This window comes from Anarrhichthys ocellatus, unplaced genomic scaffold (assembly GCF_004355925.1).
Source record: "Anarrhichthys ocellatus isolate YVR2014 unplaced genomic scaffold, GSC_Weel_1.0 scaffold30, whole genome shotgun sequence".
NCBI classification, from domain to species: Eukaryota; Metazoa; Chordata; class Actinopteri; order Perciformes; family Anarhichadidae; genus Anarrhichthys; species Anarrhichthys ocellatus.
The window spans coordinates 2025396-2046251 of NW_022280060.1; the positions used below are offsets into that span (position 1 = coordinate 2025396).

Below are 20856 nucleotides of genomic sequence, written 5' to 3' on the forward strand. Positions count from 1 at the left end.
GGGGGGGGGACTTAAGGGACTGAAAATATGACACACATTTATTTTGTCTTCATGTGCTAGTAATTCCATTTTAGTTTGCAGAATCCCTGCCTTGATAATATATCAAATGACAAAAAAACTGAAGAGAAGAAATGGTTGATATTATTGAACTCTTCTGCATTTTTAGGAGAATATTAATTTGCTTGAGAAGTTATGCGTCCAAAAGTTTGTGAGGCACAAATGAGGCTCATATGACTCAGTTATGTCCAGTGTAATCAGCTGCACTTCTAACCTGAGCTGCCCCCAGTGGAGGAACTCTCAACCTCTTCATGGCCTTCTGACGATCTCCTCCCTCCAGCTCAGTGGTGACGATGGTCTATACACAAACAACAAACAATCATTTTATTTTTGTATTATAGCGTGTATGTGCGTGTTTGTCTGTCTGTATGCGAGCAGGCACCTCTGTCTCGGAGATAAGCTGTGTGATCTTCTTGCAGGTGTAGAAAGGTGCCACCTCCACGTGAGCCACACGCCAGTCGGCCCCGCGAGGAGTGTCCAGGACCTTGTCATGTTTCTTCAGGATCTTACGGAAACCAGTGAAGTTCAGGTTCTGTGAATGGCAAGCAGGAAACAATTGTTACATACCAGACCAACAGATTAGAAGGTTTATTTATTACATCCTGCCTTATTTACACTATAGAACCTCTCCGCCTTGACTCAACCTTGAATGCAGGTGTGTTTGAGAGTTTGTAATGATACCTGGTAGTTCTGGAGCAGGATGAGGCTGAGGTAGAACTCGCTGAAGGCTAGCTTCAGGTCCTTGATGTTGTGGTGTTTGCAGCGTTCCTCCTGCGACAGGTGGAACATTGTCTTGCGTCTCCGCAGGCCGGGCGGGGCGTGGCTCTCGCGCTGAGCGTCCAGTGAAGACTGCAGCTCATTCTGCAGAGTGGCAGAGTGTCTCTGTGCTTCAGCAAGCTTTTCTACAGGTTGGAAGACAAGACAATTATGAAAAGAAGAGGTTTATGTTTTTCTTATGGATTTTTATTGCACCACATTTATGCATTTTTATAATGCATATATCCACTTTTGAAAGTTGTGCAGAACTACTGAAGCCACTATTTTTACTCGGTAGTTATATTCTATGTAGTCTAACCCAATAACTTTATGTCGAGTCTTCCACTATGTATTGTTGTTTTGGTGAATTAAAGTCAATTTGATTCAATATTACTTCTTAGGGAGGGAATTTTTAAGTACAACGGACATAACAAAAATGAGTGTTATGAATTAAAAGCAAACAAACAGCATTCATAGGTAGATTTAATTATGTAAGGCAAACTGTTCTTCACTCTGTTAGACATGTTTTGGTGATCTAACCATTATGCATTAAGAAGAGAAGAAAGAAAACTCTTCAGTTTGGCTTTGGCCTGACAATCTACTGGGAAGAAAAGTCAACCAGCTGCTTCAGCAGTGATCTTGGTAGAGGACAGGTCTCAGTATCAAGAAATGACAGAGGACGAGAAGGTGAAAACTCAAAAACACTTTTACACACCCCGTCTCCTCTGCTCTCCTGCCATCTGTTCCAGGAAGCAGAAGCATGGAGACTATTAGGCTGAGCTGACATGTAAATGCTGCAGAGGGAGGAACCATCATCTGGGTCAGAGATAGGTTAATATACCCATATTTTGATATGGGTATATTGATATCGTTTTGAGAACTTGCAAGTCATGTTTATTCCTGCTGTGACTTCTGCAACTTCATCCAGCTGGTGTGGAAACCATTAAATAAACAGACCTGGAGTTAACAATAAGAGCACTGATACCTCCTTGCAGTGCTGTTTGTGACAGCAGTCTGATAACGCATCAAATCTGATTTGGTTCGAAGCATACTGCCAGCCTGAGGAGCCGAGGCTCTAATAGCTGCTCCTCTGTCCAAACTCTGAAGCCTGCATCTGGAGTTTTTGCCCTAGACGATAGTGATAACTGTCCATTGCCTGCGTCACTTAATCCCATTCACAAATGATCACCACAAGAAATTCTAATTATTTTAACCTTCAGGATTTTTTAATGATTTTCCAATCTCTGGAATTCATCCAATTTTCCCTATTACTGATCTTGCAGTAGCATTGGAAAACTTCACAAAATCTTTTAATGACAGACATACATGCCCATTATAAAAAAAAAACACATTGAATTAAGAGCTCATACAGTCCTTAGGTTCTCCCCGCAAAGCATCATCTGCACCAGCATGATTAGGAAGGCTAAATCAATACATTTATAAGACAGTATAGCATCGCTTTAGGAACGCCTCACGGTTTTGATTTGACCATTTCCTCTCCTCTGGTCTCCATTGTCTCCTACCTGGTTAAAAAAAAAAAAATATATATATATATATATATATATATATATATATATATATTTTGCTGTCCTCTTCATTGACCTCTCAAAAGCATTTGATAACGTTGATCATAAAATCCTACTCCACAAACTTTATAGGACAGGTCTGGCTGAGGCCACACTTAATTGGTTCCACTCTTACCTGACAGAGAGAACTCAGACTGCTGTTATCGTTGGTACTCAATCAAGCCAGCTTACCATCAGAGATGGGTTGCCACAGCGGTCTATCATTGGTCCATTGCGGTTTACATTAAACATATATGACATAATTCTTCCTAATACTCCAATGTCCTCTTTTTTGCGGATGATATTGTATATGCCCCAGGCTTCACTCCAGCCCTGTCACGTCTTCAGTCTGCCATTCATGCTTTCCAATTAAACTCCTTAAACACACGTTTAAATGCATAAAAAACCAAGTACATAGTATTTTCCACCTCCACCAGTGACTCTGACTTTCCTGCCATGAACTTTCAAATTTCGGACTGATCCTTATTCTCTGTATCATCGGGTTGGATGGACCTCCTTACAGTTAAGAAGAAATAGCAATCTCATGTTGTTATAAAGCTCTACCACTGACGTTACAATACAGTCTGCGATTCAGTAGTTACTTAACCTTAGATACGTATCCCTCATGTACGCACTAATGTTGGCAGAACTGGTTTCAGGGACTATGCACCTTTTAAATGGAATGAACTGCAAACTGCCCTCAAACTACAGTCTTGCGTTCCCTTTGGTCATTTTGAAGCTTTATTATCTGATGTTTTTCATGATTCTTGTAACTGTTTTTAAATCCTGTCTTTTGCGTAGTTGTGTCATTTCTGTTTTGCCGATTGTGTTATTGTGAATGTTTCCTGCTCCCAGGTCTGTCTTGGAAAACAGATCTTAATCTCAAGGAGACTACCTGATTAAATAAAAATAAAATAATAATGATAAAAAAAAGGGAAAAACAACAGTGATGGTGTGGAGGGCTCACTGGTGACTTTCAGGCTTTGTTGCTTCAACACACCCACCCACACATTCTCCAGATATCACACTTACAGAAATGCTTCTTCGACATCTGAATTCACAGTAATCCTTCTCCTCGACTCGTACAGTCTGTCACAGCAATGCTTGGATGAACACATGACAACAGCAGGAGGCGTGAGAAAGTCAAGACCCCGACTGTCTGGGACAAGTAGCTTTAGATTAAATCTGAGGATTGCAGTGGCCCTTCACAACAGAGGACATGGCTGGACAGTTCAATTGTGTGCTGCTAATGGACCTTAAACAGACAGGTGTTGGTGGTTTAGATTTCAACTGGTATGGCTTTATTGGAGAAGTTTAAAGAGCCTGTTGCTCTTCCTAAGCTTTCAAGATGAAAGGATATTCTATTAAAACAGCAGTCTGCCAAAATGTCTTTTTGGTTTGTGTTTAACCCACCAAGATGAAAGTGTTGTCCAACAGGATGAATTTCAGCGCAATGCAGCAGAATGGCTTTGAGAGGTCAAGGACCCCTTTCAGAGGGTTATTCAGAGGGAAAGAGCTATGTGGAGGCAAGTGTCTTATGTAAAGTCAGCACACGATTTATCTCCATCCATCCGCCGGCTCTCTTTCTCACAACCTATCCAGCCTTTTCAAAACACCACACACTATACACACACTTACACACACAGTAACTGGCATCACATAAAGCTGTGTGTGGAGGATAAACAAGACGCCTGAGAGCAGGAAGGAGACGCTGATGTTTTCATATACAACATTTAACCAACCTCACTGCTCAGGTCTGCTGAAGAGAGACGGTGACTCACTGGCTGTAATACTGATGTGTTGGGATTCTGCTTTCAACAGACATACGCATGTCACATGTAGCACTGAGAACATCAGAAATTAATATTGTTTGTTTGGTTCTATTCCTTATTCTGTTTTTATTCATATAGACAGACATTAACATAAACAACTCAGAACCCTCTGAGCTTTTGCTGCTGTATGAACAGATAATGAATGACAATATAGTAAAACTGCTGAAAAATTCAGTACATTAATTAACCATTAAAGAAATGTCCTTATATACGTTTACAACTACACTATAGTGTGTTATAAGCCCTTCAATGTTTATATACTGCTAAATAGTGTTAAATAGTTACCCACATGATGTTCTGTCACAAGCAAAGGAACTATGTTGTGATTATGAGCAGCAGATAATGAATCAGGATAATAAAAGACAAGTTAACGAGACATGGCCTCTACAGCAGCCAATAGTAAGCCTCTGGCATATACAGTATGGCAGTAATGAAGACATGCACTGTTGAGGATCAATGTTTTTTTCATTCAATCAACCTCCTGCTAACAATATCTGTAATGATTTACAGTATATCATATATATTTGATCCTCTAGCCATCCATCTGCCAGTTATGTCCCATCATTATGAGCTGGAACAATCTTGCCTGTCAACCTTGGCCATCACCTGACCTCTAGTTTCACAAACAGCCTCGAGAGGAAGCACTCGCTGTCTTCAGACACCTCCCACTTCCCCCTGAACTGAAGTTTGACACCAGAAGGCAACCTGCTGGTACCAGAATACCAGATAATATTATGGCTTCCATCTCATGTTACACGGTGCACACATACTCCCCTGCTCCCTGAAATACACACAAGCAGGCCTGCTCGCTTGAACACGACAACCACTGGCTACTTCAATCAAATGCCCAGGATTAGACACAATGTCGTATGGCACAGAAACTGGAAGCTTAGCACGGAGTAAAATGTGCACAGCAATTATGAAAAAACTCTAATATATAAGATAATGATAAGTGATGGCAGCTGAAACCTATAACAGTATTTATATCATGGGTTATACAATATATTACACCACAGTTAATTCAAGATGAAATGTATTGAGAATGTATTTGCCGATGGAGCATTATTGCAGAGCAGAATCAATCATAGAATATAAAAAAGAATTGCTTCATATTGGTATGGATTCATTAAGTCAAAGCCAATGAAGTAGTTTCTCTGAATACCAGCCCACTTATCACACTTTAACGGTTTCAGTTATTTGATCTGAAACCGCTTTCCTAAATTGTCTTTGATTTCACAAACTCAGCATCAACCATTCATGTAACTGAAGTAAATAAATACCTGAATAGAATGTGTTGATTTTCAGGAGCTCCTTCTCGCAGTTCTGGAAAAACCTCTCCTCAAACTTGGCGTAGTATCTCTTCACCGTGTCTTCATCCGTGACTGAAAGAACAACAGAAAAATGGCGATGAGTATGTTAATGCACGGTTGCACTTTTATAATCTTGAGCCACGGACGGGATTTTGATGACAGTGCTCTTTTTTTTTGTGATTCCCATTTATGCTCACGCCTCATAGCTAATAAGCAATGACAAAGCACCGTTTATATTGTGATGGGTAGACGTGAAAAATGAAGCCATGACAAAACTGTCTGTGACTGAGGGGAACAAAATAGAGAAGAACACATACTGGAGTACTAAAGCAAAAGTAATGAGGCTGGAGGAAAGTGCCTGCATGTACCCGATAGATCTCTCCTTGCTTACATTATTAATATAATTATACATCATGTAAAGTGACAATAAGTGAGACAGCATCTCAATGTGGGTAAGGTGGGAAGCAAATATCTATATGAAATAGTTTTAACTACAATGCTATGGCTTTTTTTTTTTTTTTTGTAACAGACCGTGATAAGTGAGAGTTGTCCCGTGTCTGATCTCCTGAGAACAAAAGAAAAATGCATCTGAGTATTTACTGTAGTTTAGTGCAGAATTAAGTCGAATTTTCAATAGTGAGTGAAAGCCTTTGTCTTACTGTTTAATACCTGAAATAACTATGTCCTGTGTCTGAATAAATTAGTAGCTTGTAAGAGTATTACAGCATATAAATCCAAACTCCAGTGTGTAACTCAGTCAATCATCCAAAAACATATCCCTGTAGGTTTGTCTGAGCAGAGCAATCTAGCTGTTCAAATTTGATTAACAACTTCCTTCCGTCTCACTTCAGTCTGACAAAACCCTGCATGTCTTTTTCAGGACCGGCCAATTCAATCAGCATTGATGCTCCGTCTCAAATAATCCTCCCCTCATTCACAGCAGACTACCCGACACCTGACGGAGTTTAAAATGTGGCCTCTGGCCAGTTACCTGCCAAGCCCAGATAGTGTCCGTACGCACGCGCACACACACATATGCACGATGAATCTCTGTGTCACGTTCACACCGATAGTGTCACATGACTTTTATTCATTAAATATCAAACAATAACGAATCTACAGTACCGTGTGTCTCACATACTATTATTAACAGTTGACCTTCTTATCGCTCAGACCTTGTTGTGTCATTGATATCTAAATGTCAAACAAAGACATTCATTTCCAAGCAGAATAAAGAGAGATGTGGGTTTGACATATAGAGTCAGATCCAATAGTCATACCGCATTGAATACATTTGCTAGTATATGAAGCGAGGCTTGACTGCCACTGGTAGATGTAGAGGCTTTCTATTCAACACAGTAATAAAAAAGAGACACCCCAGGCAGCAGCCTGTCAATATGCTCTATTCACACACAAGCCTGTGATGAAAAGGTAAAAACATTTTTTTCAACAGCTTTACAAGGAAAATAAATGAGAAACTGCCTCCACACCCATTAAGATAATCAATTATAAGTTAATTAAACCGCATTCTGCAGGTGAAAACACTCTCGAAAGCCTAAAGTAGAAGGACAAATCCTAAGGAGCATAAGGAAAAGTTCCTACAGCAGATGCATTGAGACCTGATGCATAATATCCTTTACTCATAGTAGGAGTTCATCAAAGTAGTGCTCGTTAAACATCCAAAACAAGATCATTACAGTAATGACAACTGAAAAAAATGGGGCTGCATTATTGTAGTAGTTTGTGAACGAGAACAAACGTCCACTTAGCATCAACAGTGACCTTTTCATAGAGAGATAATAAGGGACAGAGCTCTTGTAGTACACTGATAATGGTACATATTCAGTGTAGAGTAAGAGTTAGTAAAGAAAGAAAGATTTAAATACTACCTCGCTCAATAAAGAAGGCAAAAAAGAGGATAAGAATGCAGGATGGAGACAAAAGGAGGGGGGAAAGATGAAGCTTCCACGAGAGGAGGTGAAAGAAATGTAGACCGACAATAAACAGAGAGAGACAGAAAAGGAAGCAGATGGTCTCCAATCTGCCTCGCACCTCTACACAATTGCACAGATCAGCTGCAGTCACAACTCCTCCAGCCCTACAACGATGAAGAGCTCAGCCACCTCAGCAGCTGCCAGACGAGTGGATGGATGACTGTTTGGATAGAGGGATGAATGCTTGAATTGCTGACCGATCGGCTGGCGAGCAGGTTAGCAGGATGACTGAGAGCCTGGCCAGTCAGTGTGCCGTGACAGAATGACTAATGGGCCAACATGCTCCTTTAGTTAGACCTGCAGGCAAGCAGCACACTGAGCTGAACTGTAATTCAAAGTAAAAGGTTACACAGCTAATGAACACTTCGTATGAAAGAGCACTGACGGATGGAGACGCAGAGTAACAGGAGGGGAAAAAAAGATGAGGAGCAGTGAACTCTGGATCATTTAACATCTAGGGTATGCTACCCATACATCAAACATTAGGTTTAAAATACATCTAATATATCCTAAAATTATTGTCAATTATGCAACACAATTAAAAACCTTTATCTTAATAAGAAACAGCTTGTCATCTAAGCCGCCTTTTTGGACTGAGGACTTTTGTAATTCCGACGGGCAGCATCTTAAACTGTGGTGCACCATTTAATCTGATGAAACTATGTGAACCACCTGATTTCACTTAATCAGGGAAAAACGCATTTTAACATTTCTTTTTAGAACTGCCCTCCATGTGGAGCTCAGGAAAGAACATAAAAATGTCATTACATGTAATTTTATGACGGTAATGATGTTCTTTCAGTTGCTTTTTAAAACTAGTACATTTACAGAGATGTTTCGGTATATATTTTGTGAGTTTGCCTTCTTTCTCTCTTAGATGCTGACTAACAGAGTTGGTGGATGAAAGTGTAGATGTAAAGGCACTTTGCAGGTAGAGAAGGGGTTATGAAATGGCCATGCATGCCCGTCTCTTTGTTTCCTGCCGACCTCGTGCACTACTGAACACATCAGTGGAGGTGTGTATGTGTATTTCCACATATCAGTACATGCACACATCTCTTTTTGTTCCTGCAGTTATGTGTGTGAGGCGTGCAAAGTGTGTGAAGTGTAACAACAAAGGCCACAGTCAGTTCATCTTCACAGCTGTGTTTTACTGAGGCTTCACCAACAGACTCTCTCTGCTGAAATGACTTATTTCAGCCATCTCCTGTCCCTTTACATTCAACCAGCATTAGCACAAATGAGCGTCATCAACATCTCATAATTATGTTGTCTCAACTCTTTACCTGCCTCCTAAGATCTAAATGCAATGAAACCTAATTACAAAAACATTCTGAATTCATGCAGCTACTATCGCATTTACTGTTTCTTTAATTTGATCTATGTTGTCAGTGTTCATGTTCATCTGACAGCTTCTCTTTCAGCTACACAGTATGTGTTCTCATTATCACAAGTCTGGGTGGACGATAATATAGGTGGCTTTCTAGAGTCCAACAGCCCTCACAAGAGGGATTTGAAGATAGATAAAAGTTTGGACTTCATCGGAAATGAGAGCGACAAAATAGAAAATACTCCCTTCATCAGCAAGTCAACTCTGGATCTTAAACAGAGTTGTGTGTGTGTGTGTGTGTGTGTGTGAGGCCACACCAAAGGGATGATGATGGAGCACCTTGGTAAGGAATAATGGTTCTGTCCCTGTGGGGCTTTGCAGTGATATATGTCTCTGCTTTGTGTGTATGTGTGTGTGTGTCTTTAAACTGTGTGTTTTGGTCAGTACTTCAGCACTGACACTTAAAGTGTCAACAACAGACACTATTCCCCTTTGTCTTCAGAGAACCAAATAGACCTGTGCTAAATAACAGATCAACCAGCTACAGGGCTGAGAAATACCAGCAGCTGAGAGAGCTGCATTTTGGTCAAGATGACCAAAATACGTGGAAGATGTAATATATCTTAAGCTACAGAAAAATCAAGGTGTGGTTTGATTAGATTTAGGACTTTTAAACCCTTTAAATCAAAAGCATGTACTAAGTAAGAGCCAGCAGTGGCGAGGCTTGTATTTTGCTTTCTCGCACCTAAACTTGTTGATGAATCAATTATTTGAAAGGCCAAACATGAGCTGGGTACAGCTTTAATAATGAGAATGAGAATTTACAGATTTTGTCCACTTTGTATCATTATGAATTATCTACTTCAGGTTTATGGACACATAAAACATCACGACACAAACTTGAGCTCATTAAATGTGATTTGTCTTTTAGAGACTAAATTATACATTAACTAGTAATTGTAGATCAACTAACAATGTAAATCATGTGTCCAATACAAGCTTCCAGAGCCCAAAGTAACATCTTGATATTGCATATTGACAATTCTTTTAAATGATTCATTTTGCGTCAACATATCGATTACGCAGCTCAGACATAAAACCCAAGCATTTATTTTCTGTTTCAGAATCATCAGCACAACAACTAAACTGCTGGACTGTCTGCACAAGCAGGAGATGCAGGGGCCTCAACAGCAGTGTATCAAGGGTACCAAGGGGTTTTGTACTCGAGATAATGAGCCAAACTTGAGTACAGCATGCGATGAGAAGAGTAAATCCAGTGCAGTATAGTGTGCTTCCCCTTTTTTCAGACAAAGAATTGTGCTGGTGGCTAGAAAAACAACTCTTGACCTACAGTATTCCCAGGGCGGCTTGTAGAAGGCAGCCCCCCTCTCTCTGCTAACCCCTTCTTCTGTAGATTGTATAAATAAATGATGAGACAGCTTCCCCGGAACCCTACTACTCTAACCCCCGAAACCCTTCACACACACAAACACACACCCAACCCCCAACTTCTTATATTCACATACAGGCATTCTGTGACGCGACCCCACAAGACCAACACATAAATGCTTTAAGGAGACCCTCCAATTTGCTGACAGGGAGAGCGGCAAATCGACACAAACATATACATGTCACCCTGTATCGCATCCTTCACAACTCAGAACTGCCTTTATTTTCTTGGGGGGATGTTTGTTGTTATAATGCTTTTATTCTATCATTCTTCTGCTCTATCACCTGTTTCATGCTGAAGATCTGTTGGCGGTAAGTCAGGCGGGACAAGATAATTGAAAAGGCACAGAGAAGCAGAGCAATGGTTCCTCTGTGTTAGAAGCTCAGATATGATCTGTCACTGGAGTCTGAAGAGAGCATAGAGGACACAGCATTGCTGTCTTCACAGTCCTCTAATACAAACAGGCTCACACTCCCGAGACATACTCAAATTATACGTCCCTATTTCCAAGCTCGATTTATCTCATTTAATGACACCTCACTGCGGGATTTAAACTATGTCGGGGGAGCTGAAGAGACCATTACATTATGATTGTTGCTGTGTTTGGCTTTCTTATCTCTTCCCTCCAAGCACACAGGTGTAAATCACAAATGGACGGAAAGACAAACTGAGCTACAAAAGAGAATAGGATTGGGCTAATATTAATCTAGAGGTACGAACGTGTGTGACTGCATGCATAAAATCAACTTCTACATCCTCCAGTGCCAAGCTTCAAGGAAGGAAACACTACACTAAAACCAGCCAGATACCCCCCCTCCATTCCTCCATCTCGCCTTTTTTTCCCCTCCACTTATTCCCATTCGGCCCTCCAGCCACAATTAATTCTACCAATCATCTCTCTCATCGAGGCCAAGGGAGCATTAAGAATGCACACTCACTGGGCTTGACTGCCAGCCAGGGACAACCGGAGGCAGGATGAGGAACTACTGTAGCTCCCAATCCATTGTGTACTATTTATACTGCCAGACTGCAAGCTAAGCAGCTCCAGAAAATATACAACGCCGGCGTTGAGTATATAAAATGATATGATGGAGAGAATCACATATTCAACACATTCTGAGAGGTGTTAAAATATGTGTATGTGTGTGTGTGTGTGTGAAGGGGGGAGAGAGGGAGAGAGAGCGTGAGGCACATGTGATGGGTGTGGTGGTGGTTTTTTACGAGCAGCCAAGTCAATACATCATGAGAGGGAGAGAGTAAAAGAAAGAGGCCAGATGAGGTGTGAGATGATCATCCCACAGCACTGGAGAATGGTTATGGGAGATTCATACTGAGTAAGAAAGAGGAAAAAGAGAGGCAGAAAGTGGGAGAAACGGGAGAGAATAAGACAGAAAAAAGAAAATGTATTCTCTATGTGTCGGTATAAGAGTTAAACATCTTTAAAAAGCTTATAACGGAGAGGAGAATAGAGTTGAAATGTTACTTTGTTAGACTGAACTACTGAAATTTGTACTTTATATTATGTCTGGATGACTGCAATGTACTGTACAACAATTTATGAATGGAAAGAAATGTGCATTAATGGCCAGAGAACAAGACATTCAACTTCCTGGGGAGAAGATGCATAAGATGAATGCTTTTAAGTCACCACTAATTCACAATAAATAGAGAGCAAACACTATACAGCACTGGCTTGGTAAATTGATTGCATGCCATGTAGAAAGTAAGTGAGAATTTGAAATGCTGTTAAGGAACAAGTATATTACTGAAACAACTCATTGTTGTTGTGTCCTATTTTGTCATAGTTGTACTAGTTATGTGATTGAAAGAATCCAATGATTCCCAGTAAATGGTAAAACATTCCAGGTTACTTTGAAAATGCAGATATGTAAAGTACTGGTGTGGTGCTTTAAATTCTGTGATGGAGTTCTGTCCAAGGTACTGAAATCAAACACGAACGGGTTGGAATAGGCAATTTTACAAAGAATAGTGTGGTAACCACAATATGAACTGTAATCCATCACCTCTAATCGAACAGTCAGCATGTGTGTCCTGATACGGGGAATTGTCTTTGATGGTATTCCTGAAAACAACCTTCCAAGCTAGAGCGTCTGATCACTGAAGGTTGAGGTGTTAATTCCAAGAACATATGGTCATCAGGACCAAAGGACCATGACTTCAGACAGAACGTTTCTACTGCAGTAATAATCTTAGTTTCTAATACAAGTAATGCTTGTGCTTATACTGGTGTATTTAACATAGAGTCAGTACGTCAGTAAACATGGACATTTCCGTGTGTGTCTGAGTAAATGTCTCACAAAATGACGTATAACAAAAAATTGGTTTCAGCTCTTTTGTCCAGAAACAGATAATGATTTTTGCCAAAATGAAAGTAACTTTATGACGAAGTAGGTATAAAAGACAGAAACTTTTCAGTATAGCAATTACTTAAGTGAGTTCTTAAACCAGACATAGAGGTTGATGCAGCGCAATGAAAGAAGACCACTAATAGGCAAAGTTGAGAACCATGAAGTGGGTCATGTTTGTTGTTACATAGGATTACTGTTGTGTCCTTTGTATTTCCTGTAAAAATGTTTGTGCTAAACTGCTTATGAATGTATGAGAGTACTTTCTATTTGTATAATCTGCCCAGTCAGTTACCCTTGCCTTTTCTCAGCATGTCTGTATTAAAGCCCTGATAGTTCCCGTATCCCTCATAAGCCCACATGTGCTCACGCCTGTTGACTGCAGAACAGAGACACACACATTTGAGGCCACACACACACCACAGGAACAAGAAGCATTGTGGTGACTCCATTTAGAGTTCAGTGGAGGGCTAAATGGTTGTAAGCACAGAGGAGGTTAAATGGGAATAAGGGAGACGAGGGAAGAAGTTAGAAGAGGTGAAATTGGACAGAGAGGAGAAGTAGGGCACAGATTCTTCCAATGGGACAAACAGGAAGTGTACATAAAGCAGCAATATTGTTGACCAAGAGGCTGATGGGAAAGTTAATTAATCCTGCTCTTTATTCCTCAGAGGGCAGTTTTTCTCCCGATCTCTTCTTATTTTACTAAGATGATGCTGTGAAATGTTATCTCCGACAGTCAGAGTGAGGGCGTTTTCGGCCCAGACCTCGCTGTCTCTCTCCCTCTTCTCACAGCACCACACAGAGCCTTGAAGAGGATAGTCTCTCTACAGGTAGATAGAGCCTGACGGAAAAGGCCAACTGATAACGGCGTGAATTAAAAGCTGTCTGATTCATCTCATTGGGGGAAATGTTCCCCTGAAATTTTCAGCTTCAGTCACGTCTCTCAAACTGTCAGATATCTAAAGCCCTTTGAGATCCAGAATATTCTGAGTCTGTCAGTGGCGTCCGCTATAGTGATTTTATAACCTAAAGTTCAGACCACATATTAAACATGTGGTCTGAACTGCACTGTCTAGTCTGAACAAAATTTGTTTTGATTAGCATGTGTTATAGATCTCATTTAAAGCCATTTTAATGCTAGCTTTTTAACGTGATATTCATTGCCAATATAGCTGGAGAAATCCAGACTTTATTCCTGTGGCAGCAGCCTAATGGAGGATGTCGACGAGTATCAATGTCTCAGTATGCAAACTCGCGCACTGCACTGATCCCGTATTAAACATTAAATGATGCAAATATAATACCGAGTGATCAGGTCTGATTTCATGGAGCCAATGTGGAGCCTGTAAGGTGAGTGTCAGATGACTCCACTGAGAGTCTCCAGTATTGAGTTATACATTTAACTAAAAATGGAAGCTAATTTGTGTATCCTTTAATTCAAAATGCAGTTTAGTGTGTACTATTATTGCCTGTTTTCTTTTTTTTTTTTTTAAAGCCCACATTAAACTCAACAGCAGCCAATTATTTCTGAAGTATAACTTTTTTCTCTGCCGTCATGTACCAAATATAAAGGGTATAATACAACAAATGATCTGAATGATTTGATACCTTATACAGGACATTCAGTCACATCAGAATTAATACTGACGCTTTGGTTCCCTGAAGCCTCAGATGCACTACAGATAATTGCATCGATGTGTCTTTGGATTGGAGGATGTCATCACTTTGATAGTCATCTCCTCTGAAACGTCTCCTGCCTGCTCTTTAGGATGACTGTCAATAAGGTTCCGAAAAATGACTGAATGGCGAGCAAAGCCGTTATGTAAGCACACATCTGCCCAGCCTGCTGAGGTCAGCGCATTGTAGGTTCCTGTAGGTTCTTGGCATAATATCAGAGGATCGATATATTCCTAGACACTAGGATGGCACTGCAAGAACTTTATAGTGCACACACGCTTGCATATGTGTGAACTCGACAATATGGCAGCACAGAGCTCGGGGAGGCAACATAGGCTGCTCCTGAAAGATTATTCATTGAGCTGGAAAAAAACAAAAGGTTCAATGAAGCTTGCTGGGGTGGCTGCAAATCTCTCCATACGTAGAAGAATCAATTCTTTAATTCTGTCTTGCTCTACAGCTTTTTCTCTCCACAGCATCTCCTATGGAGAGTGAACCCTAATGTGAACCCTGTGAATAGATTCAGTACAGTCTCCAATCTCTTCTCAAGATCGTGAACTAACCGCTTAACCCCATTAGTCAGGGCTGGTCTTTGGTCATGGCTCATTAAGATAACAACAAGGTTTATGTTCTGCTCTCAGGTTTATGCAAACATAATTGATATTAATCATAATCTACATGTAGTCTGTTGAGAAAAGACAGCATTCAGATATGCTCTACTGTGCTGCTGATGTCTCTTTTTAACCGCACTGCGGGAGAGGAAGGGAGGACTGGACCCTCTAATCTCTTGCTTTAGTGATTCTTTTCTTTTTTTGCCACATTTATTGTCATCACTTCATCCTCAACTCCTTTTCCAGGAAGAAGCATGTCTATTTCCTCTCTCACCTTACTCCCTCCACATCTTTCCTCTTCACTGAGCTTGTTCAGTTGATCCGTATGCAACCAAGTGTAAGGAATAAGGGCGGCATCCTAGACTTACTGCATTCATACGGAAAATGTCAGGGCCACGTCTGTACTTGAAGGCCACAGAGGAAACCAGCAGGGTCCTGTTTGCAGCTGCAATGCACGACATGTAGCAGTAAAGTACTGTACTTCCAATTTCAAAAGGAACAAATCATACTCTGGGTTATGTTTCTTTTTCTTTTCCATTACAATGTTCTGCTGATGACGATGGAGCAATGCTACAGCCATTTTACATGTCAACATTTATTATAATTTGACAATAAATATGGTCTGTCTCACTTCATTCCTCTATTGCTGCACAGTTCCCTTGGTGACAATTAGTATTCAATATTAAAGCCTGTAGGTTTTGCGTGATCTTACATCATCAAGATCAGCTCCATTGTAATCTTGCCTGCTCCATTGGCCTGCTGTTACATGGGAAACACACAGCACGCTGCAAGACAGAGGAGTTCTCTGGTCAATCTGGATGATAAAAAGTTATAATATAAGATAAAAAAATAATATGTGAATAATTGTACAACAGATTCAATCACTTGCATTCAAAATTAGATTGTTGAAAGAACAAAGGAACCGATGTGGAAAATGAACTGATGCTGACACCTGATTTCTTGTGCATCTTGGAAAGCTGATGGATGGAAGAAGGAAATTAACTGTCTCACCACTAAAGCACCCATAACACACGGACCAGGGCACACTTAATAAAACGGGCAGACTCTCACTAATACGACCAATAAAATATGGTGTCAATAGGAATAAAAGCTAAAGACAAAAAGCAGCGATTGGCAAAAAAGATTAGGTCATTTAACAGAAAAAAAGAAAAGCAACTGCTGATTGACCTTGAAATTTTAAATGAATATTTAAGGAAATCATATGCTGATTATGGTACCTGCAGTATGAAATAGGAAAGAACATCCTTTATTCAAACATTCAACCTGGAGCCAAAATGGCCCTCTGGAGCATTTCGCCTGCTATAATAACACAGCCACTTGGTTGGAACAAAATTGCTCTTCCATTTCAGCGTCTAAGTGTGTGTGTGTGCGTGTGTATTCACTATAAATGCACCTACTTGCATGTGTTTGAGTCAGTGTGTGTGTGTGTGTGTGTCCTGTCCCATTTTTGAGAGCTGGTTGGCTGGGAGTGACATTGTCATTATCGACATCTTTCTCCGCTCCCCTGGATCCTGTAGCCATTAGCAACCAACTCCGGGAGTCGGCCTCTCCTCTGCTGCAGCCAATTGCTTTCACATCGCTGTGTGACTGTGTGCATGCATGCGAATGAGCAGGTGTTTCTCTTGCGTTTGTGCGTGTATGCATTCATGTCTGGATTTGTCTCTATGATAGTGCGATGATTGAACGTGTCTGTGTTGATTATTTGATCAAATGCAGCCTCACTGTTACTTATTTATTCCCAATTTATTTCTGTGGGCAAATGTTCCATGACAGTGGGGAACACAGAGGGGGAAACACTCACACACATTTCATGCCAGGCATGCCGAACAGAAAACTAGAAAAACCAGAAGGAAGCGGTCAGCGGAAAATAATCAATAGGTGCTGATTAGGCCTGCTCAGTACCTTTGTATTGCATGGAAAGCAACAGCCATTTTTTTCTGTGTGCTTAGAAATCAATACTCTGATTAGGCTGCACTGCATATCTCACTGAGCAGAGGAAGAGAGCAGTACACGCCAACTGAGACTGAAAAATCACCAGTCCATGATCGATGTTCAAATAAAACAACATTGCAGGCCCTGTTTCCCAGAACACAAATTAAGCTGAATGCATGTACCTAAAAGGCCGAAGATGAGAGCGTTTTAGTTGCAGATAAGTCTAGAATCCCACTGACACAAAACAGATTTGCCGATATTCCAACCTTCAGACTGACACTGATCCTTTACATAGCAGAGTCAACACTCCAGGCACTCATTGGCACGGTAACATGAGGATACACACACGCTGGGAGTGTGTGTGTATTAAAAAAATCCTCTACTTCCCGGTCGGCCTGAATCTCTAGCTGTGTTTGAGGAAATATCACAGATATGGGAAGAAGAAGAAAAATTTGATTGAATAAGTTTGCATCAGCTGACTAACATTTCCATAGATTTAGAACTACCGTACAATAAACCTAATTAAGATGTTAAAAGGTGGAACAAACACTTTAACCTTTAAGAAAGCGCCACTGTCTTCTGAAGACACATCACACTCTTTTTTTAGAGTATGGGTAACTCTATAATAATAAACCAATATAAAGAACATTATTTTCAGTGTAGATATGTATATGGAGACAAATATACAGTACTTATCAAGTATGCTAATAACTCTTTGTCTCTGTTACCATGGGAGCTGGTCATGTGACAAACCACAGGGGTGTGTCAATATGGATCCAAGAATACCTTCGAGAAGCTTGTGTGTGCGCGTGTGTACGTTTGCGTGCTTGGGGGAGTAAGAGAGAGAGAGAGCGAGACCATATATAATAGTTACATTACTGGCTGGCGGGTGAGTTTAATCAGGCCAGTAATAAAAACAGGGTGGGCTGATGGAGGAGTCCTCTGGGAGTCGCAGCTCTTTGTGTCTCTCAAAGCCCTCTGGACCCGGACAACCTCTCCCCCTCACCCCCACACCTTGATCTCCCCACCCCCTTCTGACATTGCTATTCCCGTATTCCTCTCATCTCTCCTCCCTTCTTTCTGCCTCAGTTGTTGTTCCTAAATTTAGATTTAAGAAGCAGCAAAAAAGGGGTCAAACCTTGTTCCAATCACCGCAGCTCATTAATGCCACTGATCCTGATGGCAGGACCAAAGACTTTTAAACAAACCATCCCCCCCATTGTGGACACACCTGTACCCATGTCATTTGGTTACGCGGCCCTCCTTCTGTGCCGAGCGGTCCCCCAGCAGATGATGGATGTGACAGGGAAGGCCCTTGTGGCAGCTGGGAGCACCAGCCTAGCTGATGGCTTATTCATTACAACAGGCCTCAACTGTCCTTTATGGACCCTAAAATGCCACCGAGCAGAGCTGTGCTCAATGTGGCAGGAGCGGCCCTGCAGGATTCTCAGGTAACCCTGCTGCTGGCTGTGTAGCAGGTTTACAGAATCTGACCTGTCATTGTCATTGTAAATTTAGCCGTCAACTGGTGATCTTACACAAGAGTGGATGCAATTAATTACACTTAGTTAATTAATTTCACAGTTAGAGCACAGCTTGTTAGTGTACTTGTAGTCAGTATTTGCGCCATTGCTCTACCCACCATACTGTAGTTATGGCAGTTTTGTTACGAGTCACTTTTTACTAAATCACGCAAGAAATAAAAGAAATACACTGAAATAAACACTGAATACACAAAATATTGTCCGTTTTATTTCATGTTTTAGATTTGATGAGAAAGTGTTTTGAATATTGGTTGGCACATTTACATTTATAAATTTAACCTTTCTGCTGCTGAATTCTGCTGAGTTCAGACTGACTGGTTCACTGGAGCAGACAGCATGCTCTCGTTTCTCTTGTACACTAATAGGAAGGTTTCATTGTTAGTTTCCTTAAGGGCAAATGTCTGTAACACGTTTACAGGTCCAGTGGTCACTGCTGGGGCTCTTATTTGTTTTCAGCCACTCATCAGGTGTGTGAATTTGCGCAACATGTGTATATCTGAGCCTCTCTGAAGCATTAAGTGTGTGTGTGTGTGTGTGTACCTTTAGATCTGAGCTTCTGGGTGCATTTCAAAACACACAACATGATGAATAGGACTTTGTAGAAGACAATTCTATCAAAATGACACAGAGCCATCACATTTTCATAGACCATCGTTATTCTAAAACTGACAAATGTTCACACACCTAGCTCATGTATCACAGCCAGGAAACTTTAATCCAATTCAACATCTTTGCCTTCAGGTAAACACAGACTTCAGACAATGAGCACTTGTAACTTTATCTGAGGGCAAGTTCAGTCAGAATTATGTTAGTCTCCCTTCCAGACATTTCCTACATAACACTTCCCCCTCGCTGTCTGTCTAGTCCAAAGGAGCCCTAGCTGTATCAACAGTAGTGACAGTGCAAAGGTCCTCCTGTGTGGGTTGGCAGGCTAAAGAGGAGTGATTACAGCTGAGGGGACTTTGGCCTCGGGGCCAGCAGGAGATAAATGGAGGCCAGCGAACGGAGCAAGTGACAAACAAGGCGTCTGCTGAGGGAGGGACGATACAACTCTGAGAAAGAGAAAACACAGCTGGAGATTCAAGTCGATTTGTCAATCAACTAAAATGGTACATGAAGGAAATTTCTTCCTTAAACGACCTCTGACATTCTTTGATCAAAGTATGAATTATTAGCTATGAAACTAAGCATCTACACAAACTCCTTTCACATGTGTTTACCACCAAAAGCATCTCTCTCTCTCATGTGCAATCACAACAAAGTGCCACTGCACTTTGTTTTTGAAGTGACATGCTCTTCCTCATGTCTCTTATCTGATTTTTCCTCTGTTCAGCTCATGAAGGAGGAGGGTTCGGCCCCTCCTTTGCAATTCCAAATGAGGCTCCGTGTGTGTTGCATGTGTGCTTTTGTGTGTGGCATGTATGTGTGTGTGTACATTACTAAATGCACTGGCCCTGTAATGGGTTCCTCATTGTATTACCATGGATACAGCTGGATGTCAATGTAGTGAATCCTATTATGTCCTATTTGTCCCTCTGGACAATCCTTAACAAGGAAAACATTGGGCCAATTTCATGTCTAATTACGCACATGCCCTGAAGATAAAAAAAGGGCGCAATCCTGTCATTTTAGTAATTCATGAATGTTCAGTCTTGGACCTGGCTGGTAAGCAAACATTTTAGCACTATTATTATTTCTGCTGATTTTTATTAATAGATTAGTTTATAAACCCCATAGCCCAAGCCAATGTGTCCAACTAACGGTTAAAAAAAAACCTGTAGATATTCAATTTACAATAATATCAATAAGATAAAAGCAATGAATCTTCACCTATAAGAACCTAGTACCAGCCATTGTTTGGCATTTTGTGACTGTTAGATTACTTAAATGATTAATTGATTGTCAAAAGAGTTTCCAATAATTTATCTGTTGCTCAACTAAAACAAAATTCTCAACACAAAAACTGCTTTATTCACGTTGCAGGAAGCCATGGGATGTGTTTTGTGAGATGCTGCTCCTGCAGTGTGCCGTCTACGGTGACCTTTATCAACTGGGACCTCTGCGGCTGATTTTGTGGTTATTAGTATTCTAATGTCATTCTGATGCCAGTTAGAAGGACACCAGGGGCAAAATTGATCTTACTCTGCTACAGAGTATTTCACTATGTGTGTGTGTGTGTGCACATGTGCAACACCCATTTACAAGCAGCAACAGCAGCAGCAGTCATCTCCAGTGTTCAGACTGCTAATGTGAACGTGATGGGCCAGTCCCACAATTAATGGCAAAAACACACAAAGTGAAAGGTCAAATTGCTACTGATGAAATGTTCGGATTTGTGCCATTGTACACCTGCTGTGGGGGACACACACACACACACACACACACACACACACACACACACACACACA

General features: G+C 40.9%; 1 protein-coding gene across 1 annotated transcript in view; it reads right to left on the reverse strand.

Moving 5' to 3' along the window:
• Positions 1-20856, reverse strand: part of xpr1a (xenotropic and polytropic retrovirus receptor 1a) — a 62864-nt gene that overhangs the window by 15754 nt on the left and 26254 nt on the right. The window contains exons 3-6 of the mRNA XM_031864316.1: positions 5491-5592; positions 739-959; positions 440-589; positions 272-355 (exon numbers count right to left, since the gene is read on the reverse strand). Of these exons, the coding sequence (XP_031720176.1) occupies positions 272-355; positions 440-589; positions 739-959; positions 5491-5592 (557 nt within the window). The remainder of the gene's footprint in view (positions 1-271; positions 356-439; positions 590-738; positions 960-5490; positions 5593-20856) is intronic.